This window comes from Tetrahymena thermophila (genome assembly GCF_000189635.1).
Source record: "Tetrahymena thermophila SB210 genomic scaffold scf_8254659, whole genome shotgun sequence".
Taxonomy (NCBI): Eukaryota; Ciliophora; class Oligohymenophorea; order Hymenostomatida; family Tetrahymenidae; genus Tetrahymena; species Tetrahymena thermophila.
Genome location: NW_002476426.1, coordinates 240,275 through 262,684, shown reverse-complemented (window position 1 = coordinate 262,684; position 22,410 = coordinate 240,275). Strand labels below are relative to the sequence as shown.

At 23.7% G+C, this 22,410-nt stretch overlaps 7 protein-coding genes across 7 annotated transcripts; 5 read left to right on the top strand and 2 right to left on the bottom strand. All coding sequences in view use genetic code 6, as the record gives it.

Moving 5' to 3' along the window:
* Positions 1-499: 499 nt before the first annotated feature.
* Positions 500-4,125, top strand: TTHERM_00046370 (hypothetical protein; the record flags this gene model as incomplete). Its single annotated transcript, XM_001014632.2, has 4 exons — positions 500-3,286; positions 3,357-3,532; positions 3,586-3,808; positions 3,868-4,125. The coding sequence occupies 4 exons, from the start codon at positions 500-502 to the stop codon at positions 4,123-4,125; spliced, it is 3,444 nt and encodes a 1,147-aa protein (XP_001014632.2).
* Positions 4,126-5,632: 1,507 nt separating this feature from the next.
* Positions 5,633-6,408, top strand: TTHERM_000046369 (hypothetical protein; the record flags this gene model as incomplete). The annotated part of the gene is made up of 2 exons (XM_012797369.1): positions 5,633-5,650; positions 5,848-6,408. 2 exons carry the CDS (start codon positions 5,633-5,635, stop codon positions 6,406-6,408), a joined length of 579 nt encoding a protein of 192 aa, XP_012652823.1.
* Positions 6,409-6,854: 446 nt separating this feature from the next.
* Positions 6,855-10,235, top strand: TTHERM_00046360 (hypothetical protein; the record flags this gene model as incomplete). Its single annotated transcript, XM_001014631.3, has 4 exons — positions 6,855-7,146; positions 7,198-7,504; positions 7,603-9,048; positions 9,101-10,235. 4 exons carry the CDS (start codon positions 6,855-6,857, stop codon positions 10,233-10,235), a joined length of 3,180 nt encoding a protein of 1,059 aa, XP_001014631.1.
* A 564-nt stretch (positions 10,236-10,799) lies between these two features.
* Positions 10,800-13,518, bottom strand: TTHERM_00046350 (LisH protein; the record flags this gene model as incomplete). The annotated part of the gene is made up of 12 exons (XM_001014630.3): positions 10,800-10,914; positions 10,964-11,113; positions 11,172-11,274; positions 11,329-11,413; positions 11,463-11,540; positions 11,597-11,758; positions 11,805-11,978; positions 12,038-12,179; positions 12,593-12,636; positions 12,748-13,011; positions 13,098-13,246; positions 13,455-13,518. 12 exons carry the CDS (start codon positions 13,516-13,518, stop codon positions 10,800-10,802), a joined length of 1,530 nt encoding a protein of 509 aa, XP_001014630.2.
* A 1,947-nt stretch (positions 13,519-15,465) lies between these two features.
* Positions 15,466-17,565, top strand: TTHERM_00046340 (PX-SNX-like domain protein; the record flags this gene model as incomplete). Its single annotated transcript, XM_001014629.1, has 1 exon — positions 15,466-17,565. One exon carries the CDS (start codon positions 15,466-15,468, stop codon positions 17,563-17,565), a length of 2,100 nt encoding a protein of 699 aa, XP_001014629.1.
* A 392-nt stretch (positions 17,566-17,957) lies between these two features.
* On the top strand, positions 17,958-21,168 carry TTHERM_00046330 (plant dual-specificity MAP kinase kinase family domain protein; the record flags this gene model as incomplete). The annotated part of the gene is made up of 9 exons (XM_001014628.3): positions 17,958-18,191; positions 18,337-18,458; positions 18,613-18,848; positions 18,908-18,987; positions 19,067-19,157; positions 19,205-20,545; positions 20,602-20,743; positions 20,799-20,937; positions 21,034-21,168. The coding sequence occupies exons 1-9, from the start codon at positions 18,093-18,095 to the stop codon at positions 21,166-21,168; spliced, it is 2,385 nt and encodes a 794-aa protein (XP_001014628.2). The 5' UTR covers positions 17,958-18,092.
* A 259-nt stretch (positions 21,169-21,427) lies between these two features.
* TTHERM_00046320 (Rbn1) lies at positions 21,428-22,330 on the bottom strand (the record flags this gene model as incomplete). The annotated part of the gene is made up of 1 exon (XM_001014627.1): positions 21,428-22,330. The coding sequence occupies one exon, from the start codon at positions 22,328-22,330 to the stop codon at positions 21,428-21,430; it is 903 nt and encodes a 300-aa protein (XP_001014627.1).
* Positions 22,331-22,410: the final 80 nt, after the last annotated feature.

Below are 22,410 nucleotides of genomic sequence, written 5' to 3'. Positions count from 1 at the left end.
TTGTGGTTGTGTGTAATTGTTACTTTTACTTTATATTTTACTGTTTCAAAGCTAATCTTTTAAAGTATTTAAACTAAATTAATATTAAAATTTAAGAAGTAGAATGCATTCCCACATGTATTAAAATGAAATCCAACAAATTTTATTTTTATTGGTCATATTTTCATTTATTTTTGAATTTCAAAATTTTATTAGCGCCAATAATAAATACAAAAGAATCTTTTCCTACATTTTTAATTTAAAAATATCCATTAGTTAAGAATATTAAAAGATTCATACCATTCAATATTTTAAAAAATTCACATTTTTATAGCTAAATAAAATTATTACAACAATTAACTCAATTAATAAAAAATACAACTAAAAAAATTACATATATTTAAGCGGAATAGGAAATAAGATCCATTTGATTTCCAAATTACCTACTAATCTTATTTACATAAGCAATTTATTTTACTACCATTTTTGAGGTTTTGTTACATTCTTACGTTACGATAAAATGGATAAAACTAATAAGGCAAGCTTTTCTAATTAAAGCATGCAGTAAACTACATTTCCTAGCAAAAAGGTCAGCTATGATAAAATTAAAATATCTGACCTCTGTTTAAGAGGTAATGTTCATGCATAAAATTAAAGTTAAAATAAAATAAGTATATCATAAGCCCAAGAAAATGTAATTCTTTGCCAAAAAACAAAATTAGAGGATAAAAAGTCCATATAATTAGACTAGGACTTGAGCGCAGACATTATCTCAAAAATTGGCATAGACAATTATAATAAAAATATGCAAATGGTAGATTTGATTAAAAATGGAATTAATTTAAAAATTTAAAAGAATAATAATACGCCTAAAAGTAATTCCCAAAAGAGTATGCAACTTTATAAAAATATAAAGGTACCTAACAAAGCATCTATTAGTAGTTAGTAAGCTATTTCTTAATAAAAAAATAGCAATAATTGTCATCTAAAATACTAAACATTGTTAAATGATCGTGCAAGAAGTAATCAAACAGATGATGAAGATTTTAAGCAGATCCTTGCTACTAATAGTACTTCTCCATAATAGAGGAATACTTTGTCAGGAAACAACTAAGAATTTATAAAATAATAATTGTAAGTTTTTTCTTAAAGAGATACTAGACATTAAGTAAGTAAAAATGGGAACAAAAAGAAGTAGTCAGTTGGTTCTACTGAGTAAGCTTATTTAAGGTTTGATGAAAACAATCTATAAAAAAAGTAAAGAAATAGAAGTGAGCAGATGGGAGTGAAGTAGCTTCTAACTCTAAATAGCTAAAGTCAGTTTGCTACTCTAACTAGATAAAATCCTTAAATCGAGTAAATTCAGAATATATTAAAAAAGAAAGGTGAAAAATCACAAGAAAAGATAAAAGTAATTCATAACTAAGTAGTAGACTCCTGTAAAGTAGTCTCTTAAGACTAAAAGAGTAGTGGTCTTTTAAAAAACTAGCACCTAAATAGCAATATTACCAATTAAACTGACTTGTAGATAAAAAATAATCAATTAAATCAGCAATAAAATGCAAATAAATTGAAAGAAAACTCTTAATTTATTGCAAGTAATTAAAATACTATGTTCTAAGAAAGTAAAATGACTTCTGATAAGTCTTAAGACAAACGCTAAGAAAGTAACTAAGAAAGTAAATTTAAGCTAAAAGAATCTGAAATCTAAAAGATCTAATTACTATTTTAACAACAACAGAAAAAATAAACCTCAAATTCAAATTAAAAAAAATAACCAGCCAATCAAATAAATAAACAAGAAGATAATTCAAATAATTAAGAGATTACACAACATTAAAAATAACCATTCTTGAAAGCATAAATACAAAAGTAAAATTAACAATTCCAAAATTCCTATTAATAACAATAACAGCAACAACAATAAATACAATAACTACTGCACCATAAAAAGAATTCAGAATAAAAATAAAAATCATAAGAAAAACAAGCTACCCAAGAAATTCCTTTTTCAGTAATTTAAAATAAATTACAGAAATAAATAAATACTGATAGGCAACAATATAATTTAAATGAGGTAAAGTAAGCAGCTTAGCACTAATATGGCCGTATTTAAAATACTAAAGAATTATTAGGATAGAATGACTTAATATCAATGGCTGGATATCCAAATACTTTGTAAGATATTAATAATACACAAATTAACTAGCAGTAGATTTAGTAAAAGCAGAGAATGGTATCTTTGAATTCTCGACAATCATTAATTCCTGTAAATAATTAGTAGCTAGAAGATGATGAAGAATTAATAGCACTATAATAATATAGCTCTCCTTTCCTAAGAAGTTCTTCAAGTAGTAAAGAGCCAAATAGAAGATATGAAAAATAACCTCTTGAAAAGAAAAATGAAATTGATAAAAAAATAAAAGATTATTTAGAATAGAAATAACAAAACTCTTCATCATAAGACTCTGGATGCAGATAACAAATTGTAGGTACTCCTTCTTTAATTACTAATTCAACTAGCAATAAAAATAGCAGTAATCAAAACAGTAAGTCAGGAAACTCAAATTAAAACTTACTTAGTAGCAATCTCATCAACTCTAACTTATAGTCTAACAAAGAGTACTAAAGAGCACATACAGAAAGCAGTGCATAATAATTATAAATAAATTAACTAAATTTAGAAGAAAGCCAAGTACATTTCTAAACTGAAGAGACTGTTTCTCATTACAGTTAAAGCAGCAGTATAAAGAAAAATTAAAATTGTTCACATAATGGAAAGAATTAAAATAGTAATAATACTCCTCATCGTCAGCAGAAAGCTTAGCTTAAATCTTCAGTCAGCTAGTAAATAATTACTCCTTCCACATGCGATGCTAAGTAGTAAGTAACCTTAGTTTCTCCTATGATAAGCAATTTTGTAATATCTCCTTCATCTAAGGTAATTACTCTCTCTCCTAAACCCTACCTTACTACAGAAAATGAAGATCAAGAAGAACAAGATGTGATAATTACTTTTTCTGAAAATGTAAATACTGAAGGATCTGAGGATTTGCCTTAAGAATCTAATTTATAACCAAATTAAGAAGCAGGATATAATATCAATAAACATAAAAGCATTTAAAAAGTAAATAGCTCTAAAACTAACAAGTAAGAGCAAATCAATTACAAATTAGAGTCTAGGCTAGGAGCTTTAGAGTTAGAAATGTCTTCAATAGTCTAGAGATGTGTAAACCTTGAAGTATTAAACAGATCTTTAAATTAAAATATTGAGAAAGTAAACGCAGAAAAAGATATAATATTAAAAGTAAATATATTATTCATTATAAAAATATTTATTTTTTGTTAATTAATTTGATATTATTAATACATAATAGGAAAATGAAATTTATAGACTAAAAATTGAGGAACTTCAATTAATTAACAGATAACAAGAGGACACAATTGAAAAGCTACTCTAAAGAATTACTAGCCAACATGATATACATAATTTAAACACTTCCCATTTAAAATCAAATAGAAATAAAGGAGAATACTCTAATTAATATATGAAGTAATTAAATTTAAACTTTCTTAAAATTTAATATTTTATTTTTTTATTCAAAGCACTGAAAATTCTACAGCAGAAATTTCATCTTACCCGAATGGAGAGAATATGTCCTTCTATAGCTAGAGCAAAGGATTTTAAAAATCTGATGCATTTTCGTCTGCTAGAGGAGTTCCTATATCTACTTAAAATACATTCAAATCTAAAAAAGACTTAAATTAATATTTTTCTAACATGATCAATAACTCTTAATCTAAGTAGTTGATACCATAAACATTTTAAGTAATAAATATTTATTTTTTATCAATAATAATTATAATTATTTTTTAATTTCGAAATAGGGTTATTTAAGCTAAAAAAATTTACAAAATTTGATGGCTAACTCTCAAATATAAAATAGTAATTCTCTTACTTAAAATGACAGTTTATTGAGTAAATAAATATTTAGCTAAAGTACAAAAAACCAATCACATAATTAGTAAATGTATTCATTTTAGAATGTAAACATAGATTAAGAATAGGCTTAGGCAAGCTCTTATAGAAACGATTACTACCTATCATCTAGACATGGAATATAAAACTAGTAAAAATAGTAATGATAAATTTAAAAGCTTAAAATTAAATAACATAACAATTTTATAACAAACTAACCAATTAACTAAGTATCTAATCTAAAATAATCTAATCCAACTTAATATAATTTTTGATCCTAATTTTTCTTATTACATTTTTTAAGTTTTCTTAAAAAATAATTATATTATCAAAAATATATTTATTAAATAAATAATTACAAAGATAGCATCCATAGAATTAACTTATAATATATTTAAATGTAAAATCAAATGTAAGTTTATATTAATTATATAACATGTATCATCAAATATTATTATTACCATTATCATCATTTTTAATAATTTTTAAAAATTTGCAAAATGAAAATATATAGAAAAAATTTCAAAATTTTTTTAATTTACAAAATCAAATCTAATACAGATAAACGCTATTACAAAATTATTCACTTTTTTTATGAATTATAAATATTTATTTATTATTGATTAACGCTCCAAATATATTAATTTGAACTAATTAAATTTTTTATTTAAAAACTTATTTGAGTTAATTTTTTGATAATTTACAAAAATAATAAATAGATATCAGAAGAAATATTCTAGCTTGAAATTAAAATGATCAGGTTTCTTCAAAAATATACTAGATTTTAAGATGAATCTAAAATATAATTAGGTAAAGAATTAAAATATTTGAGAAATTAGGAGTTTGTTTCATAAATAGATGAAATGAGAAGAGTTTATAGAGTTTTCTTTAAAATAAGCTAAGTTTAGGATACAATTTTAGCATTTGATATCGCTATCAGATTAAGCTTAATTTTTAATTTCTTAATATTTGAAGAAGTTAGTCTCCTCCTTTAGATTGGTTTTTATAGTTGCATTGTTCAAACAATATTTTCAATTTTAAATAAAAAATCAATCCCAATAAGTAATGAAGGATCTATTAGAAATAGTTGCTTTTTAAACTTTTAAAGCCTATTCTTAAAATTATTACAACTTGATGTTAAGTATTTATAATTAGATTTAATAGGATTAAAAAAGAGTATTCAAAACAATAAAGATTAAATTGAAAGTAAAAAATACGATTGTGAAAAAATGTATGTCTGGCTACATGAAAGAAAGTTTTTTACTACTTTTAGAATGATGATTTTCATATGTGAAATGTATAATAGAAGTAGCATAGGTTTCTTTTTGTTTATTGGCATAATTTATAGTACTATAAGCTTATTAATTTTAAACTATATTCAAGTCTAAGCTTTCTTTTTTATCCTAGATTATGATTTGAGAGATAAGTTATTTGTTATTTTAGAGTTAATTTGCTAGTTTGTTTAACCTTTCCTTAATATAGCATATCTTATGAGCAGTAAGATTAGTATTGAAACTTTAACTTTTTATGCTGCTATTTATCTAATTATGTATTTTTTGAGAACAAAAAATTACTTAAAGTTTATTCATACAAATTTTTCAATCTATGACTAGTTTTTCAGTGGTCTAAAACTTTTATTCATTATTCCTTTACAAAAGAGAGATATGAGATAATATGATTAAATTGCCAAAAGTAGAATTAATTTTATTAATATCTTAGTTTATTTTGCTGTTTAATTATTTATAATAAAATATTTTTTATTGGACGAAACAACTTAACCAAAGATAATAGCAGTACTATAAATTAAAATTTTGGTTGTGCACTTTTTGTTGCTGATATTTAGTATATATTATGCTAAAAATTTATATTAAAGTCATTAAAGTTATTAGGCTGAAGACATTGTCTTAGCAGATTAGTATAGAAATAAAGATTCTTTGAGATTATATATTTAAATTAAGAGCGAAAATTAGCTATATGTTTCAGAAGAAGATCAAATTGTGCTAGAATAAATGATGAGCTGCTAAATTGAAGAATTTTATTTATAATTTGAGAAAGAATTCGAAATATATAGTAAAAGAGGTAACACTTATTTAAAAATAAATAGTATAAGAAATTAGTCAGAAATTGAAAAAGTTTTCATAGCAGCACTTAACTCTAGTAATTCATTTAATTTTGAAATTGATAAAGATTTAGTCAGCCTTCCCAAAATTGATAAATTTATGCATCTACTTCTCAAAAGTTGTATCTTTGTTGACGAATACAAGTTAGTTATTAAAAAAGAACACATATTAGAACATTTCGTTAAAAGAGGTATTATTGATTATACTCCTTATGTTTAAAGTTTTATTAAAACTTGCCCTGCTACGATACAGCTAGTAGCATTTTACAAATATTACTAAGGCTAAATTTAATTTAAGCCATTAAGAATCTTATAAGACATGAATTCCTGATTCAAAAAATTTAATTTATTACTATTGTTTGTAGATTTTTTTAAAATAAAGTATGTCTATCTTAAAATTATCGAATAAAATTCTTTTTTTTCAAATTTAAACTTTTATTTAAATGGGAGACATTAATTAAATTTAGCCATTAAAATTATATTTTTATTAAAGATATTTATATTAACATTTTAATCACACGAATAATGACTCAAAATAAAATACATTTTTTTAATTTATTTGAGGATATTAAATAATATGAAGGTTTCATTAAAGCGACATTGTTTTGATAGATCCTTTAAATTTTTATTTTAAGAGTGTCTATAGATCACCTAGAAGATATTTAATTTATTATTCTTTAAAAAAAAATATATCAGGAAATCATAAAAGAAAATACACCATCAAAAATTATAAATTAAAGTAAATCCACAAACAAAACAGATTAAAGAATAGAAAAAATGAAAAATAAAATTATTTATGTTAAAAAAGGATAAGAATAGTAATTCATGAGCATTAAAGATTATATGATTGAGCAACAATCTAATAAGGATGTTAAAATTATTGAAACTGAAATTCCCTTCTAAAAAGACTACTTTTTAAGTGACTTGTCTCTTAGTTTTAGGGGTGAAGATGAAGATAAAGCCTATACTTTTAATGAAAGGTTGCGTACTAATATAAGAAGAGGTAATTCAGTTATCTTTAAAGTCGATGAATAAAACAATCCTGTTGATTACTATTGGGGTAGAAGAGGTAAAAAAATGAATTATATTTAAAGTTTATTAAATATTTGAAATAAAATAGGTATAATGAAATTCTTTGATTTGTAGAGAGAGTATATTGATTATAATTTGCATGAAATCTAAGAGCTTACCTAATTCGGTAACAAAAATGCTTCCTTGCATAAGGAACTTTATAGCATCATCTTTAAAGAAGCCTAGGAAAGTTTCACAGCTGGAGATTCAGTCTCAATTTATAAATTAGTCAAGGCTAATGGTGAAAACGCTTAGGTTTCTTACTTTAAGCCTTTAAATAGCTGGGTTATTTCTTCTAAAAATGTAGCTTTGTTAGCTAGATAACGTTCAGATATAGATTTGTATACAGCAGATAGGTAAATAATTGTTAAGATGATATTTTTTTTACTTATTAAATATAAATTAAATAGATCTAAATTTAATTTAATTAAAATATTTTTATTTCAAATAATAGATTTGGATTTGCAAGACTAATAGCATAGGTTTGGTTCAATATATTAGAGAAGATTTAAAAGGAATAGGGTAATGATAAAGTAGAGGCTCTCAAGCAAGATCTTTAAGAATAAACAATGGTAGGAGAATATTGTGGTAATTAAGATTATCAGCATTTGGTAAAATACGAGAATATTGATATTCTCTTTTATGCAATTGTTAACCATAAAAGTAACGATCCATGTATTCCTCCTTTGTAAGCTTATGAAGTATTTAACAAGTACAATCTAACAACTGTTAAACTTATAGATGAAGGCTCTTATAATACATCTGAGTCATTTAATAATAAGTTGAAATAGGTTTATGACTTTGTTGCTAGCAGTGATATAGAAGGTGAATAAGAAGGATCTGTTTTGTACTTTGTTAAAAAAAGTAAATAAATTCCTTAGTAAGAAAGGACTTTAAGTGTTTCTAAACTTAAGACTTTAGAATACCGTATTTTCCGTAAGTTGCGTGAAAAACTTAAAAACTATATAAATAGAAAGGATTAACGTCTTAGAAGCAAATTTGAAGAAGAAACTAAGCAGCTTTGTGTTAACAATCCTCCTGCACATCCTTTAAATTTTTACTTCTAAATTGGTAAACTCTCATTTGATTTTGTTGATCAATATCTTGGCTAAGCTGGTATTGTTGCTGATCAGTACATATCATTCCTCTCAGTTATAATTTACTGCCTTGAAAATAATCAAAAGCCTAATCCTACTCACTTTTAAAAGGAAAATATGAAGAAACTACTTGAAGTTCCTTGGTCAAACTATAGTAGCTTTTAAGCCAAAAACAATGAAGAAAAGATAGAAATTGAATCAATAAATGATTAAAAGCTCAAGCAAGTTTTAAACACCAACTAAAGAAATCTTTTCGTTATCATACCTATCAGTATCCCTGGCATGGGTAAAAGCACATTCGTCAAATATTTCTCTGAAATTGTTAAATAAAATAATGATGAAATATTTGTTATATCCTCAGATAATATCAGAAGAGATTTGATGGACAACTTAAAAAAAAATAAACCTTTCTTGAAGGAGGATTAGCTATTTAGCTAAACTGGTAAACAAGCTGGCAAGGAATTTTCTAGAAGTCTTTCAGATTGCGTCTCCAAAAAACCACTTTAAACAAAAGCATAAAACGTTTTTGTTTTCCTTGATAAAAATTATCCCCCAAATGCTATAGATAAGGCTGTGTAAGAAATTTTGGAAAATAAGCCAGCTAATATGAACTTATAAATTTGTTCTATGATGACTAGTGAAACTGAACCTAATAAATATAAAATAGGTTCTAACATAGGATTTCCTTTCTCACTTAATTTCTTCTTTAACTGTGCCAATAGAGTTTAAACTCGTGCAGAGCATCCTACTTTAACAAACAAATCAGGCAAGAGTATGGATGTGATGGTCATGTTCTTTAACTTGTAAAATTTAATAATTAAAAAATTTTTAATTTATGTTTTTTAATTTTAATAGATTCAGAAACACTAGTCTGAGTGAACACAGCTTGTAAGCAAGTGGTATTGATATAATTTTGAAATTCCCTTTCATCAAAGATGATAGCTCAAGATAATATCCACAAGACATAGTTGATAGGTTTGAAGATATAATTTTACAAACTATTCCAGGAAATACTTGTAGTAATCAAGGTTTGGTTTAATCATTTGCAGATAGAGTTAAGAATTTAAATCTGTAGTTTGAAAATACTCCAATTGAAGAGATTAAATTAAGAGCATAAGAAACTTATAAGGAATGCATAAACCAAGTTAATTAAAAGGGAGGTTAACTAGAGTAGGTCTAGGAAATTAAATAAAATAATGAAAATCATAAGTAGCAAGTACCAATTGATCAAATTGAAGAAGCTAAATAATCTGATGTTATCCTAGAAAATCACTAGTATAAGTAAACCAATACTTTAACAGCTAGAATTAACAACAAAAGAAAAGCTGCAGTAAAATTCAACCCTCCAAGAAAACCTATTTATTTAGGTATTTTTGCTGATGACGAAAGTTTAGTTTAAAAAACTTAGAAGTAGTATGTGAAGTAGAATCTTCTATCTCTCTTTAATAAATATAAAGACGATATAATCAAGAATAACCACGATGAATTGCTTAATAAGGTTTTCAAATATCCACAATCTCACCACATTACCACATATTTTGTTAAGCAAGCCGAAGGTATCTACTATGAAAATTTCGAAGAAGGATTAAATATCCCTATAGAAGTGTTAGCAATGGCTTATGTTCCTAATAAAATTATATGTGGTGTTTGTCTTCCTGATCCTAACATGATAGACATTGAAAATAAAATCCCTCACATGACATTATTCATTGATGAATGGCCTGCTAAATTTTCAAATAACGTATTGCAAGCTCTCTTTACTGATAAGGATGCTCCTTTAGCTAAGGAGTTATAAAATGGAAGCTTACTAGATCTTAATAAAGAAATAATAGGAAAATATAGATTACCAGTTTAAGAGCAAAATGGACTCCATGATATATATTTTATTAAGCCTTCAAATCACATCATGAAGTTTGATGCTACAACAAAAGCATGGTTTGGAAACGGACCTTAACAAAATAACAAAAAATAATATTATAAAAAGAAATGAATGAAAAATTTATTTATAGCTTTTAATAATTTGTATTAAATATGTTTATTAACTAAATAAATTTGTAATTAAGTTTTTTTCTTTGAAGCAAGAAAAAATTTTTTTTTAAATTAAGACAGAAAATCAATTAATTTATCAAATTCTTTTTATTAGTTAATAAATTTGTTAAAATAGTTTCTTCAAATTTCAAATATTTATTTTTGAAATTAGTAAAAAAAAAAAATTATAAGTTAAATTAAATTTGAAAAATTGAAAGCAATCAAAATTGATATAAATAAAATTTAATATTGATCTATTCTTAGTAACAAGTTAAGAATAGAAATATAATGGATTATTCTATATAAATGAATACAGCAGAGTAAAATAAAAAATAATTTACATATCAAAATTGGTTATTAAATATTAAAATCTTACCTTCTTATTAAGGGTTAGGAAAAAGTATCAAAATTATTATATTTTTAAAGTATGGTAAGTATTGTTTTTTTAATATAGCATTCTTTGTATAAAAAGAACATTTATTCAGTATTTATTTTATTTATGCATTATTCTTGCTTTTTTTTTCTATCAAGCAAAGGGTGGGAAGGATTCATTAACATATTGATTTTCTATTTTTTTTATGTTCAAAACCATCAATTCGTCATCAAGTAAAACAAGCATCTCTTCTTCATCAAGTTTTAAGCTATTCATTTATTGAAATTTTATTAAAAGAAAATATTTCATAATTTTACATAGATTCCATATGACTGTTAAGTGTGATCTCTCTTCTATTTTTATTGTTTTGATCAAATATCCAAATCTTATATTTGTCTTAATCCTCAGTAAAAAGAATTAGCAAATCCTAATTTTTACTGCCTTGTAATATACTATACTCCATAATCCTAATTTTACAAATTTATTTACTTATTATTTTTATGTTTAGCTTAAAAAAATATTTACGTTTCTTTTAATTCGTATGAGTACTTTATTTCACCGAATTCTACATCCCATATTTTAATTGATTTTTCAGTGATTAAAGTCATAATGCAGCCTTATCCATCAGCTTTTCATAAATTAAAATTGTAATTTATTCGTTCCTTTTGATAAATTATTTTACCATTAGCTTTACTCCATGTATAGAATTTGATATCATTTTCATCTAAGAATTCTAGAGCATGTTAAGTCTCATTGAATGTCCAAATCTTTAAAAACATATTTATTATTCATTTATTTTATTTTAAGTAATGTTACTTTGACACTGTTTTCTTGCTGAGAAAAAGTAGCTATCAAAGAAGAGTTGTGATTAAGGCTAAAGCTACAAGTACCGGGCTATTTATTCAATAAAATATTTTATTGACTTAACATTTTAGAATAATTAAATTTACATCTGCTTAAATTTAATGTAAAGGAGCACTCTCTGTTAATGAGCATAAATAAATCATAAAATTGCTATTTAGATAGACATATTTTTAAACATAAACCCACTCAAACTACAAAACATTTTCAGTGACACTTTTTATAGATTCTAAGCTAGGAATATCTATAATCTTTTAATAAAATTTAAATTTTTAGGGATATTTATAAAAAAATTACTTCGAATCCTTCGGAGAATTCTAAACATAAAACATTGTAATAATCTGGATTCCACTTTAAAGCCCTCAAACTATCAATTTAATCTATCTAGAAGATATTTATTTGGTTATAGTTTTTATCAAGTATCTAAATAAAGCCATCTTCATACACTATAACCATAAAACTGTAGCTTGTCTAGTTAAAATAAGTTAAAATATATTTAGACATCTACATATATAAAAGCTTTTTATTACAGATTCCCATGAAATGAATTTTGGTTTTTTAAGCAATTCCCCAATAACGCAAGGAAAAATTTAAACTGTTTAAAAAACTAAATGATTATTCTAACTCTAAGGATTATATGAGATTATTTTAATCCAATTGTGTTTCTCCTCACTATTTTTTAAGAAATAAAATAAGTTAATTAATTAATGAGACAACTTTTGAAATTTGAAAATTGAAAAATATAAATCAAAAGCTATTGGTGATAGAATCTATCATTCATATTTTTATTGTGATTTAAATTATTTATTTATTTCATATTTCCAAACTGAAATAGAATTATTAATTTTTAATTTATTTAAATAAGAGTTTTTAAAGATATGCTAAGTGCTTAAAAAGGAGTAAATTCTAGGTAGTCAAAAAGAAATGTATATAATATTAAAAGTAATAAATATAAGCAACGCTCTCTTTTTTTTGCTTTGTGAGAGTACTTATATAATTTAGAAATAAATAAATAAATAATTTAATTTTTAGCCTAATAAAAAGCATAAAAAACTTATTTTAAAAATGAATTGATTATAAGTTACTATAAATGAAGCATGCTTGTCTAAGGATTCCAATCAAATATTTCCTACATAATATTTTAAACAAAATATCGTTAACATTTTTAAATAAATTTAGAATTAAAAAATATCTTTATATTGTATTTATATAAACCAATTCTTCTCATAAAAGAACTTACAAATTCTTAGGCCTTATCAATCTTGATGTGGCAGAGATTTTCTAATAAAAAGTTCTAGTCAAGTTCTGGGAAGTGTATTTATCCATTGCTTTAGTATATTCCTCCTTATGTACCTATCTATCCTTCAACTCTTCCAATAGTATCTAAAGACATTCCTTCTCTCTCTTTTTCTATTTCTTATTTAATTTCCCTTTTTTTTTAAACTACATCACACTAATGCTGCTTAATTAACTCCATTGGTTATTTGCATTCACAATACTAGCTCTATATTAAAGATATTTTAAATAATTCAGACATTTTTCAATTATATTTCACAAACTCAAACGCTTGTTATAATTTATAAATATTACAAAGTATATATGAGACTCTATTTGATTAAAAATTAGCGATCTCTCTAAATGATGGATAAGGTGACCTGCTTTTAAATCATTCTCATAGTTTCTGTAAATTTACTCTATTTTAGCTTCGTTGTACAATGAATATGCTGAATGTTGAAGGCCTAATATAATACATTTTATTATCAAATATCAAATATTTTTTTAATTCTATTTGCTATTCTATTCTTAAAATACTCTAAAATTGAATTAAGACATTATTTTATACATGATAAATACTTTAATCAAATTTAAAATGAAATGAATATTTCCATTCTAAAAGAACATAGATAACATATCTATCTTTTTTTTTAAATTTAATTTAAAACTTACCTGCTTCTAGTAGGTACTTGTATATGAGAAGATTAATTTAATCTTACTTTATAACTATTGCCATTATTTGTATCTTCTAAACTATCTATAAATGATTTTAATTATTCTATTCCTATTGTATTTATTTATTTACTTACTTACTTTCTTTAAATAAATTAATGATTTTGTTTGTTTCTACAAAATAATTTAAGTTTGTTTTTTTGTTCGCGTTCCCCAAAATAAATTAATTTCATAAATTAGGAAATTATTAGAGGGATTTCATCTGATACTTAAATAATACTCCATTTTTAATTTTATAATATTTTGATATTTAATTTATTAAATATGTCATTTAAAATATATAATATTATTCTACTCAGCCATAACATATCATAAATTAAATTACTTTCAATATAATTTCATGCTAATTAGTGTTCTTTTACAATTTGATTCAATAAAACTAAAATATTCAAATTAAAATTAAAAAATTTTTAGAAATAAATTAAATGAATACTTTAAATCTAAATATAAGTTAAAATCATAAATTTATTTTAATAAAATTTTTTTATCTAGTTTTAAAGCACAGCTTAATTTTAAGTTGCTTCTTTTTTCAAGTTCTACTTGTATCTTACAAAATTTATTTTTTTATGATGAAATTAAAATTTAAAACCTAATCTAATAATTAGATTTTTAAATTTCGGTAAAATTATACATCTTTTCTTTATTTATTCATTTTTATTAAAAGATAAATGGAAAAAATAAAATTATAAAATTAAAGAAAGAGATTTTATTAAATAATAATAATCAATTTATTCTGTTATTTTCTAAAGTAAAAATTTCTATCTTTATCAAATATTATCAATTATTTGAATATTTTTAAGTTAATTACTTTTAAGAAAAAACTCATTTAGTGTATTTTTTTAACTATTATCTAAATTTTTTATCAGAACTTTAGAGTAATTTTATATCTCTGAGATAATTTTAAAATTTATTCTATTTTTAGATTTTATAATTATGGAGAATTTAAAAAAAATAAATAATCCTTTTTGTGAGACTCTTCATAATTAATCTATAAATAAAATACTAATTAATTAATCAATAATTATCAATATTTTCTTTTGCTCTATTTCTTATATAAAATTTGAAAGATTTTTCTTAGTTGAAAAACATACATGTTTAGAGTTAGAAGTTTATAGTGCGATTACCTTTTCTTATAAAAAGAACGATAATTTTTTAAGAAAATTGATAATTAATCCTAATTTAATTTTTGAAGTAATTCTTCAGTTAAATATATCTCTTATTTTAACATTTAAATGAATTATTTTTTAGGATATAGTTTTGCTATAATTTAATTCTCTTGCTTAAATTCTAACAAATAATTATTTTTTCAATTAAATTACAAAAAAATATATCATAAAAACCACAAAATCAATGTTTTTAATCTTTATAACTAAATACAATATTTTTACTCATTTTAAAATTATTTTAATGATAATTAATTTTAATTTATTTAATAATATCTTTTTTAAAAGATGCCTAATAAATGGAATCAATTACTCTTTTGAAAAATATTGCTTAAACAAAGTAAGTAATAATGGAAACAAATATTTATTCTTTCACGCTAAAAATAGCTGATCAGGCAGGCAATAAATAATTTATTTTGTTATTAAAAATTTAATTGATATCTTATTTGATTACATCAGCGTTGACAATTTATTGACTTGAATAAAAAAATTTGACAAGCAAAAAGTATTTAATATAATCTCTCTATCTGGTTTATATGATAAAAGAGTCTAAATTTTTGATATATTTGCTATTAGAAATAAGATATTGATTGATTATCTCATTATTTTCTCTTACTTGTTTAATAATAAAATAATGTTTGATGAATTTGTATCTATTATCAAAACATATATATATTACAGATAAAAACCAACTCTATTTAAAAAAATTAACCAAAAGATAAAATATAAAAAAAAAAAAATTTTCAAACTAGATAAAAATTAATAAATTAGAATTAAAATTATCAAAAATGTAATATTAATCTTAGTAGCCACCAATCATGAATTCTTAACTCAGTTAAAATAATAATGATGAAGTTAGATTCGTTGCACAACAGAATGGAGGTGAGCTTTAACAAATGTAAGAGTATCTCAACCAACAAATTATATAGCAAGGATATGACGCTGAAGAATTTAGGTCATTTTTGAAAAATAAATATCCTGGTGCTGAGTCAAACTTGAAATAAATTTCTATGGATTAACTAAAAGAAGTTATATAAGCCTTTATACTACAAACCAGATAGCAAAGTAGAAGCAGCTCTTAAATACCTTAAAACAACTACAGCAATTAAGAATATTTAACATTTGAAGATACTAAATAAACTAGTAATATTCAACAAGGTACTCGCATGACATAATCTACATTTTCCAACAACAACAATAATAATTAGGCTAACAGAAATAGACAAGCTTCGACATTTGTAAATGCATAAAATAGTGATCCTAAAGAATTTGCAATTAATAAATAAATTTTGGAAGAGCCATCAAACTAAAATAAATCACAAATCTAAAAATCTAATATAAATGCTTCTGTTTATGCTCAAGGATAGCCTCAGCTTTAAGATAGTTAAAAGTTAAGCTCTGATAACGTGGGAGGTGAAGACACATTAAACCAAAGTATTTTAAATAGCACATTCTCTCAATCACGTATTATCAAGGATCCTTAAGGCTAAACAATAGTTCGTAAGGAAGCTTAAATAGTTCCATAGACTAGTATGGTAAAAGATGGTTTTATTAAAAAAAACTTAGAAGGAGAAGAAACATCAAAAGTTATCAGTTGTCGTACAATTGAAAAAAGCAAAATAGCTGAATTTTTAGAAGAATAATCTATCACAGTTAACAATGATAAGCCTCCTTAAAAAATTAAAGTGATTCTTGATTCATTTGAAATTGTTTTCGATGGTCTTTTTTCATCAGAGTATGCTTTATATTCAGTTAAAACTCCTGTAATGGGTTGGACTGTCTCAAGGAGATTCAATGATTTTCATTGGTTATACAATGTGCTTAGAAAACACCATCCAGGTAGCTTTATACCTCCTATACCTAAGAAGACTGCAATAAAAGAAATGAATGATGAACATTTATATTAAAGAATGCGCAGTTTCGAATAATTTTTAAATCAAATTCTCATTTGCCCAACTTTAAGTGTGAGTCCTTACTTAAGTGACTTCTTAAGTATAATTGACTAAAAGGCATTCGAAGCTAAGAGAAAGGAGCACGATTTGAAACCAACACCCAGGATAGTTGATTTGATTTCTACAGTTTAGGGAGAGCTGATTAGTGAAATAACTCCTCCTCTCAAAGAGTTCTGGCTCTAATTTAATGATTTAACTTCTAAATCACTTCTCAACTACTAAAATTTAAATGAATCTTTTGAAGGTTTTATTTCAGGTATTAAAAAGGCAGCTGAAGAATCTAATAAAATAGCCACTAACTTTTCCCGTATGCACAAAGTTCATGAATAATTCAACAGACTTTCTCCCCTCGGTAAATGCCAACCTCTCGAGAATTTGAATATTCACCTTAACAACTTTTTCATTGACTTTGGGTAAACTCTTCATAATATTACAGTTGTATTTGAAAAGAATTTCCATGAATATGTTCGCTACCAAAACATGATGTATGAAGAATATAAAGCAACAATAAACTATCACAATGAATTAGAAAATACATATCTTGAACATTTAAAAAAGTTAAATTAAAAGAAGGAAAAGCTCTTCACAAGCTCAAACACATCTAAATGGGAACTTGATAATACCTGTACACTAACTATACGTGAATTGCAAAGTAATAAAGTTGAAGCTCTCAAGAATATGCTTCCTACTGAAACAAAGTAAGTATAAAGTGAAGGTGAATTTTATGGATTCGTTAATAGGCAGCTTTACGATGACGTTTGTATGCACTTATCTCATTCACGAGATATAGTTTGCAATCGATTTATTTCACTATCCTAAGATTTAGCGCTAGAAATAAATATGCTGCATATACATACTGCAGATTCAAACATGAGATTTGCAGATATGCTGGGATAGTTTAATTCGTCTTTGAATTAGAAATATCGACCTGAGTGAGGTTTTTTGAAAATTGATTACTTTATTTTTTGGTTTGTATTTTATATAAAGTATCTTTTAACTTAAAATTAAAAATATTTCGTTCTAATTATTATGCTTTATTAATCAAAAAATAAAATTATTATTTTAGATAAATTATATAAATAATTTTATATTATGAATAAATTTTAAATCAGTTTATTCCAAGGCCAATACAAAAAATTTGTTATATTTAATATAATTGATATCATTATCATTTTTATTCTATTAAATAGCTAGTTTTATTTATAGCTACCTACCTGCCTACCTGCTTTTCTGAATATATGATTTATTGTATATCATCTAATTTCAGTTTTTAATAAGCTTTTAAAATCATATGAATTTGAAATTAAAAATTTTTTTTGACTATTTATAAATTTTTTACAAAATTTGCTGAATAATAAATACTATAAACGAAAGAATTTTTCGTTAAAAAACAAATCCATTAAGCTTAAATCTATATCATAAATCTTATAAAAGAATAATAAAATAACTCTAAAAAGGTACATATGGATAACTATATTAAGATAGAACTTGTAGGGAAAGGAAATTTTGGATTGGCAGTATTAGTTTAGTCCAAAATCAATCGAAAATATTATATAATGAAGGTATACATTTTTTAATAAACGATAATAGAGTTTTTGAAATTTTAGTAGGATTTACTATGAAACAAAATAAATACAATTAATCAAGAAAAAAAAGAACTTATTTGTCTTTCAAAAATGTTTAAGATTGTTTTTTAATTACTAATAGATTATAGATATTTTGCGTTTAGATTAAAGATAAAGATAAGATGCATTAAATGAAGTTAAATTTTTAAAAGAACTAGGACATCCTTTCATCATAGCTTATCGTGAGTCTTTTGTCGATAAAGAGTAAAGATTTAAAATATTTTACAAAAACAGAAAGCATGTTTCATTAAAAAAATAATAAAATATTGGAATTTCAATAAATATTTTGAAAATCCTAAACATTTATCAATCTTTAAATTCAAATATAATATTAATATATTTTTTTATATATAAAAAGTCGATATTTGTGTATAGTTATGGATTATTGTGAAGAAGGAGATCTTTACAATTAAATTATTGAATAAAAGAAAACAGGATAAGGATTTACAGAATAATAAATTCTGGAATGGTTTGTTTAAATTTGTTTTGGTTTGAAATTTATTCACGATAGGAGAATATTACATAGGGATCTTAAAACCCAAAACATTTTTTTAACTAAATCAAAGTAAATCAAAATAGGAGACTTTGGTATTGGTAAATATTAATATAATTGCAAGTAGGATATATAAATATAATAAAATTTTAATATACAGCTAAAGTACTTTAAAATACTTGTGAAATGGCTAAGACAGCCATAGGAACGCCTTACTATTTATCTCCTGAAATATGTTAAGTATATTTTTAAATCTTGTTTATTATCTGCTTTGTTTAAAAAACAGATTCATAATAAATATATTACAAAATAATAACAGTAAAAGCCCTATAATCAAAAAACTGATATATGGAGTCTTGGGTGCATTTTATATGAATTATGTACACTAAGACATGCTTTTGATGCAAAACGTAAGTTTTAATGTAAATATTGAAATTTACATTTATCACTTTTAAAGATTAATAGGGGTTGGTTCTTAAAATCTTAAAGGGAAACTATCCTTCTATTCCAAATTGCTACTCACCCTAATTAAGCGATTTAATAGGCGAAATGCTTTAAAGACATCCTGCAAAAAGGCCTTCTGTTAAAAAAATTTTAGAAAAATAGTTTTTAGCTAACACAATAAATAAAATTTTGGCAAATATGGTGTAATAATCAAGTAACCGCAAAGGAACAAGCTCTTAAAATGATGTTTAAGTAATATAATAATTAGCAGAAGGGATTCAGTCAAATAATATAGAAAGACAAATCACAAAAAATGATGAAAACCAAGCTCCTTTAGCAAAATAATAGTAAGAGCAATAAAAGTCAAACATATAAAATAGTAATTAGCAGCCACAAAGCTTAAATTCTTCTTTTTTAAGGCAATTATATTAACACCAGAATTAAATATAAAATCCATAGTAATAATAGTAAATAGCATCTAATTGCGATAGTATTATTTAACAACAGAAACTCTAATATTTACAAAATTAGCAAGAATATAAAGAAAAGTAAGGAGTTTAAAACTAAATCTCTTACTCTTAAAGCGCTATTAAATAAAATGGAGAAGAGTTTAGAACTCCAATTTAAGAAAAAAAAATAAATAATCTTTATGGTTCATCATCTTCTGACTAATAATAATCCACTACTTTAGCAGAAATAAAAAGCTAATTTCCTTCATTTTAGATGAATGGAGGTGTTGGATAACAGTAAGCAAATTAAATTTCCCTAAATCTAGGCAACTAATAGATTTAGATGAAAAATAACATTTAAGGTAATTAAGCAAATATAAATAACATCTAATTGATAAATAAAAATGAAAATTAAATTCTATAAAATAATGGTGTAAGATAATCTTCTCTAACTAGATAAGACAATATAAATCCTTATTAAAACTATAAAAATATTTAAAGTATATAAAATCCCTTGAGAAGATCTTTCGATGGATCTTAAGACAATAGTATTTATTAAAATTAAAAAAGTACCTCGCCTTTATTATAAAATCAAAATAACTCAAATAATAAGATAGTAAGTCCTTTGTATCACAAAAGCTCAAACAAAATAATTAACCCTTAGTAAAATAATGTATATACTAGTATTCCTCCTTTAGCTAATTAAAATCAAGCAGTCAGAAGCAGTATAGAGCACTTAAGCAATCCATTACTACCATCTTTATCCTCTTCTTCTATTTCTTCAAGTAGAAAACAGCAAGGAAATTCAGGCAGTTTAGCAAATATACCTCTTCCTAATTAAAATCATTAAAAAAATTCTTTATCCCAAATACCTAATTTTTCCCTACCTCAAATATAATAATAATGTAATTTTATTTAATTTTATATAATACATTTATTTATTTAACTAAATACAAAATAGAAAGCGATTAATAAATACAAAAATAACGATCAAACTCTATAAACTCTATCTTAAGCAATCAAAAAAAGTAATTCAATAATACCTAATAATCTGACTCTGATGAAGATTTTGAAGAGCCTGAAGATTAGAGAGTTAAATGCGAGTAAAAATTTTAAATTTTAAATACATAAATGAATTCTCATTGTTAATAATATAAGATTTTTGGGTGTAGATGGTATTCAAATTCCAGGTATGAGTGAGAAAGACTCAATATTTAACAGAATAGAAGCATTAAAAGTTTATTTAGAAAGAAATCTAGGCGAAGATTTATTTATTTAAATTTACTAAGAAATTCAGGTAAAACAAACAAACAAACAAAAAACAATAAATTAATATACAAATAAAATATATTCATTTCATCTTATTTTAAAATATTTAAATTTATAAAAAAAGCTGTAAGATTAAAACTTGAGTGAAACAGATTAAACCAAACGTATAAATAGTATTCTTAATGTAGACTAATAAAAATTTATTCCTCTTATATATTAAATGATATTTTGTGAAGATTCCTACTATACTAACTCATGAATTAATTAATTAATAATTAAATAAAAAATAATATTGTTATTGTATATATACTTTTTTACACTTATTTCACTTCTTATTCTAAATTAATCATACGTTTTAAATAATATTTTAATCATCTTATTTGCAATTTATTATTTTATTTTCATTTATTTTTTTTCTAATCTTTATTTATTTAATTTTTAAAAAATCATTCTATTCTACTTATGATTGTTAATTTTTATTAATATTTAATAATTCTCAAATTAATTTTTTTTCAAATTCAATTTTCTTCCCAAATTTTTTATATCCAATTTTCATCATAACCAGCTTTAATTCTAGCTTCTTTATTATAAGGCTTAAAGAATTTAACTCCATGATTTTAGCATATTTCTTTAAATTTTATAATAGGGTCTATATTTTAATTTTTGCAAATGATCTAAAACCATTTATTTCCAATACCTATATGGCCAACTTCTTCATCTAAAATTCTTTGTAATATTTTAGCTCCTATTTTATCTTAGAATGAAATTAATTTAACTAAAAGTCTATCCCCTGAATCTACACCTTTACCTTCTTATACAATAGAAATTAGAGCTATTCTTGTAAGAGGGCAGTTAATTGAATTTTTAACATTATCAATCAGACCTGTATGGACAGGAATATCGCCATAAATTATGTTATCTTGACTTAGTCTGTCTGATAAAAGAATAAAATGTTCAGATTCTTCACAAGATACTCTCATTATATCTTTAAAAAACTCAAATTTTTACTCACTTTTTACATTATCTAGAAATCTAATAGAAGTGTCAAGATAACTCTTCATTGCGTTATATTCAATATGAGCAAGGGAATGAAGCAGTTATATATTTTTACTAATTTTATTGTCTTTTAAAAATTAATTTATATCTTTAACGCTTGATGATTAGACATTTTCAGGAAAATCATATGTCTATCCTTAGTAGTTATTATTAACATGACAATTTAAAATTTCATCTTTTAATTATTGCTCATTATTATTTATGGATTTGTATATCTTCTAAATCATGAAAGCTGAATCTCTAGGGTTTTAATTAACCAATGCTCTTTAGCAATCTTACTTAATATCCTAAAAGTAACTTGATTCTGCAAACTATACAGATGAGAATTTCTTCCTCAGAAGGTTGTAACAAGACCTGAATTACATATTTAAAATTTTTATTATTAACTTAATTGATTTAAGTGAATAAAATTTTTGGTTTTAATAAAAAAATTAGTATCTTAATA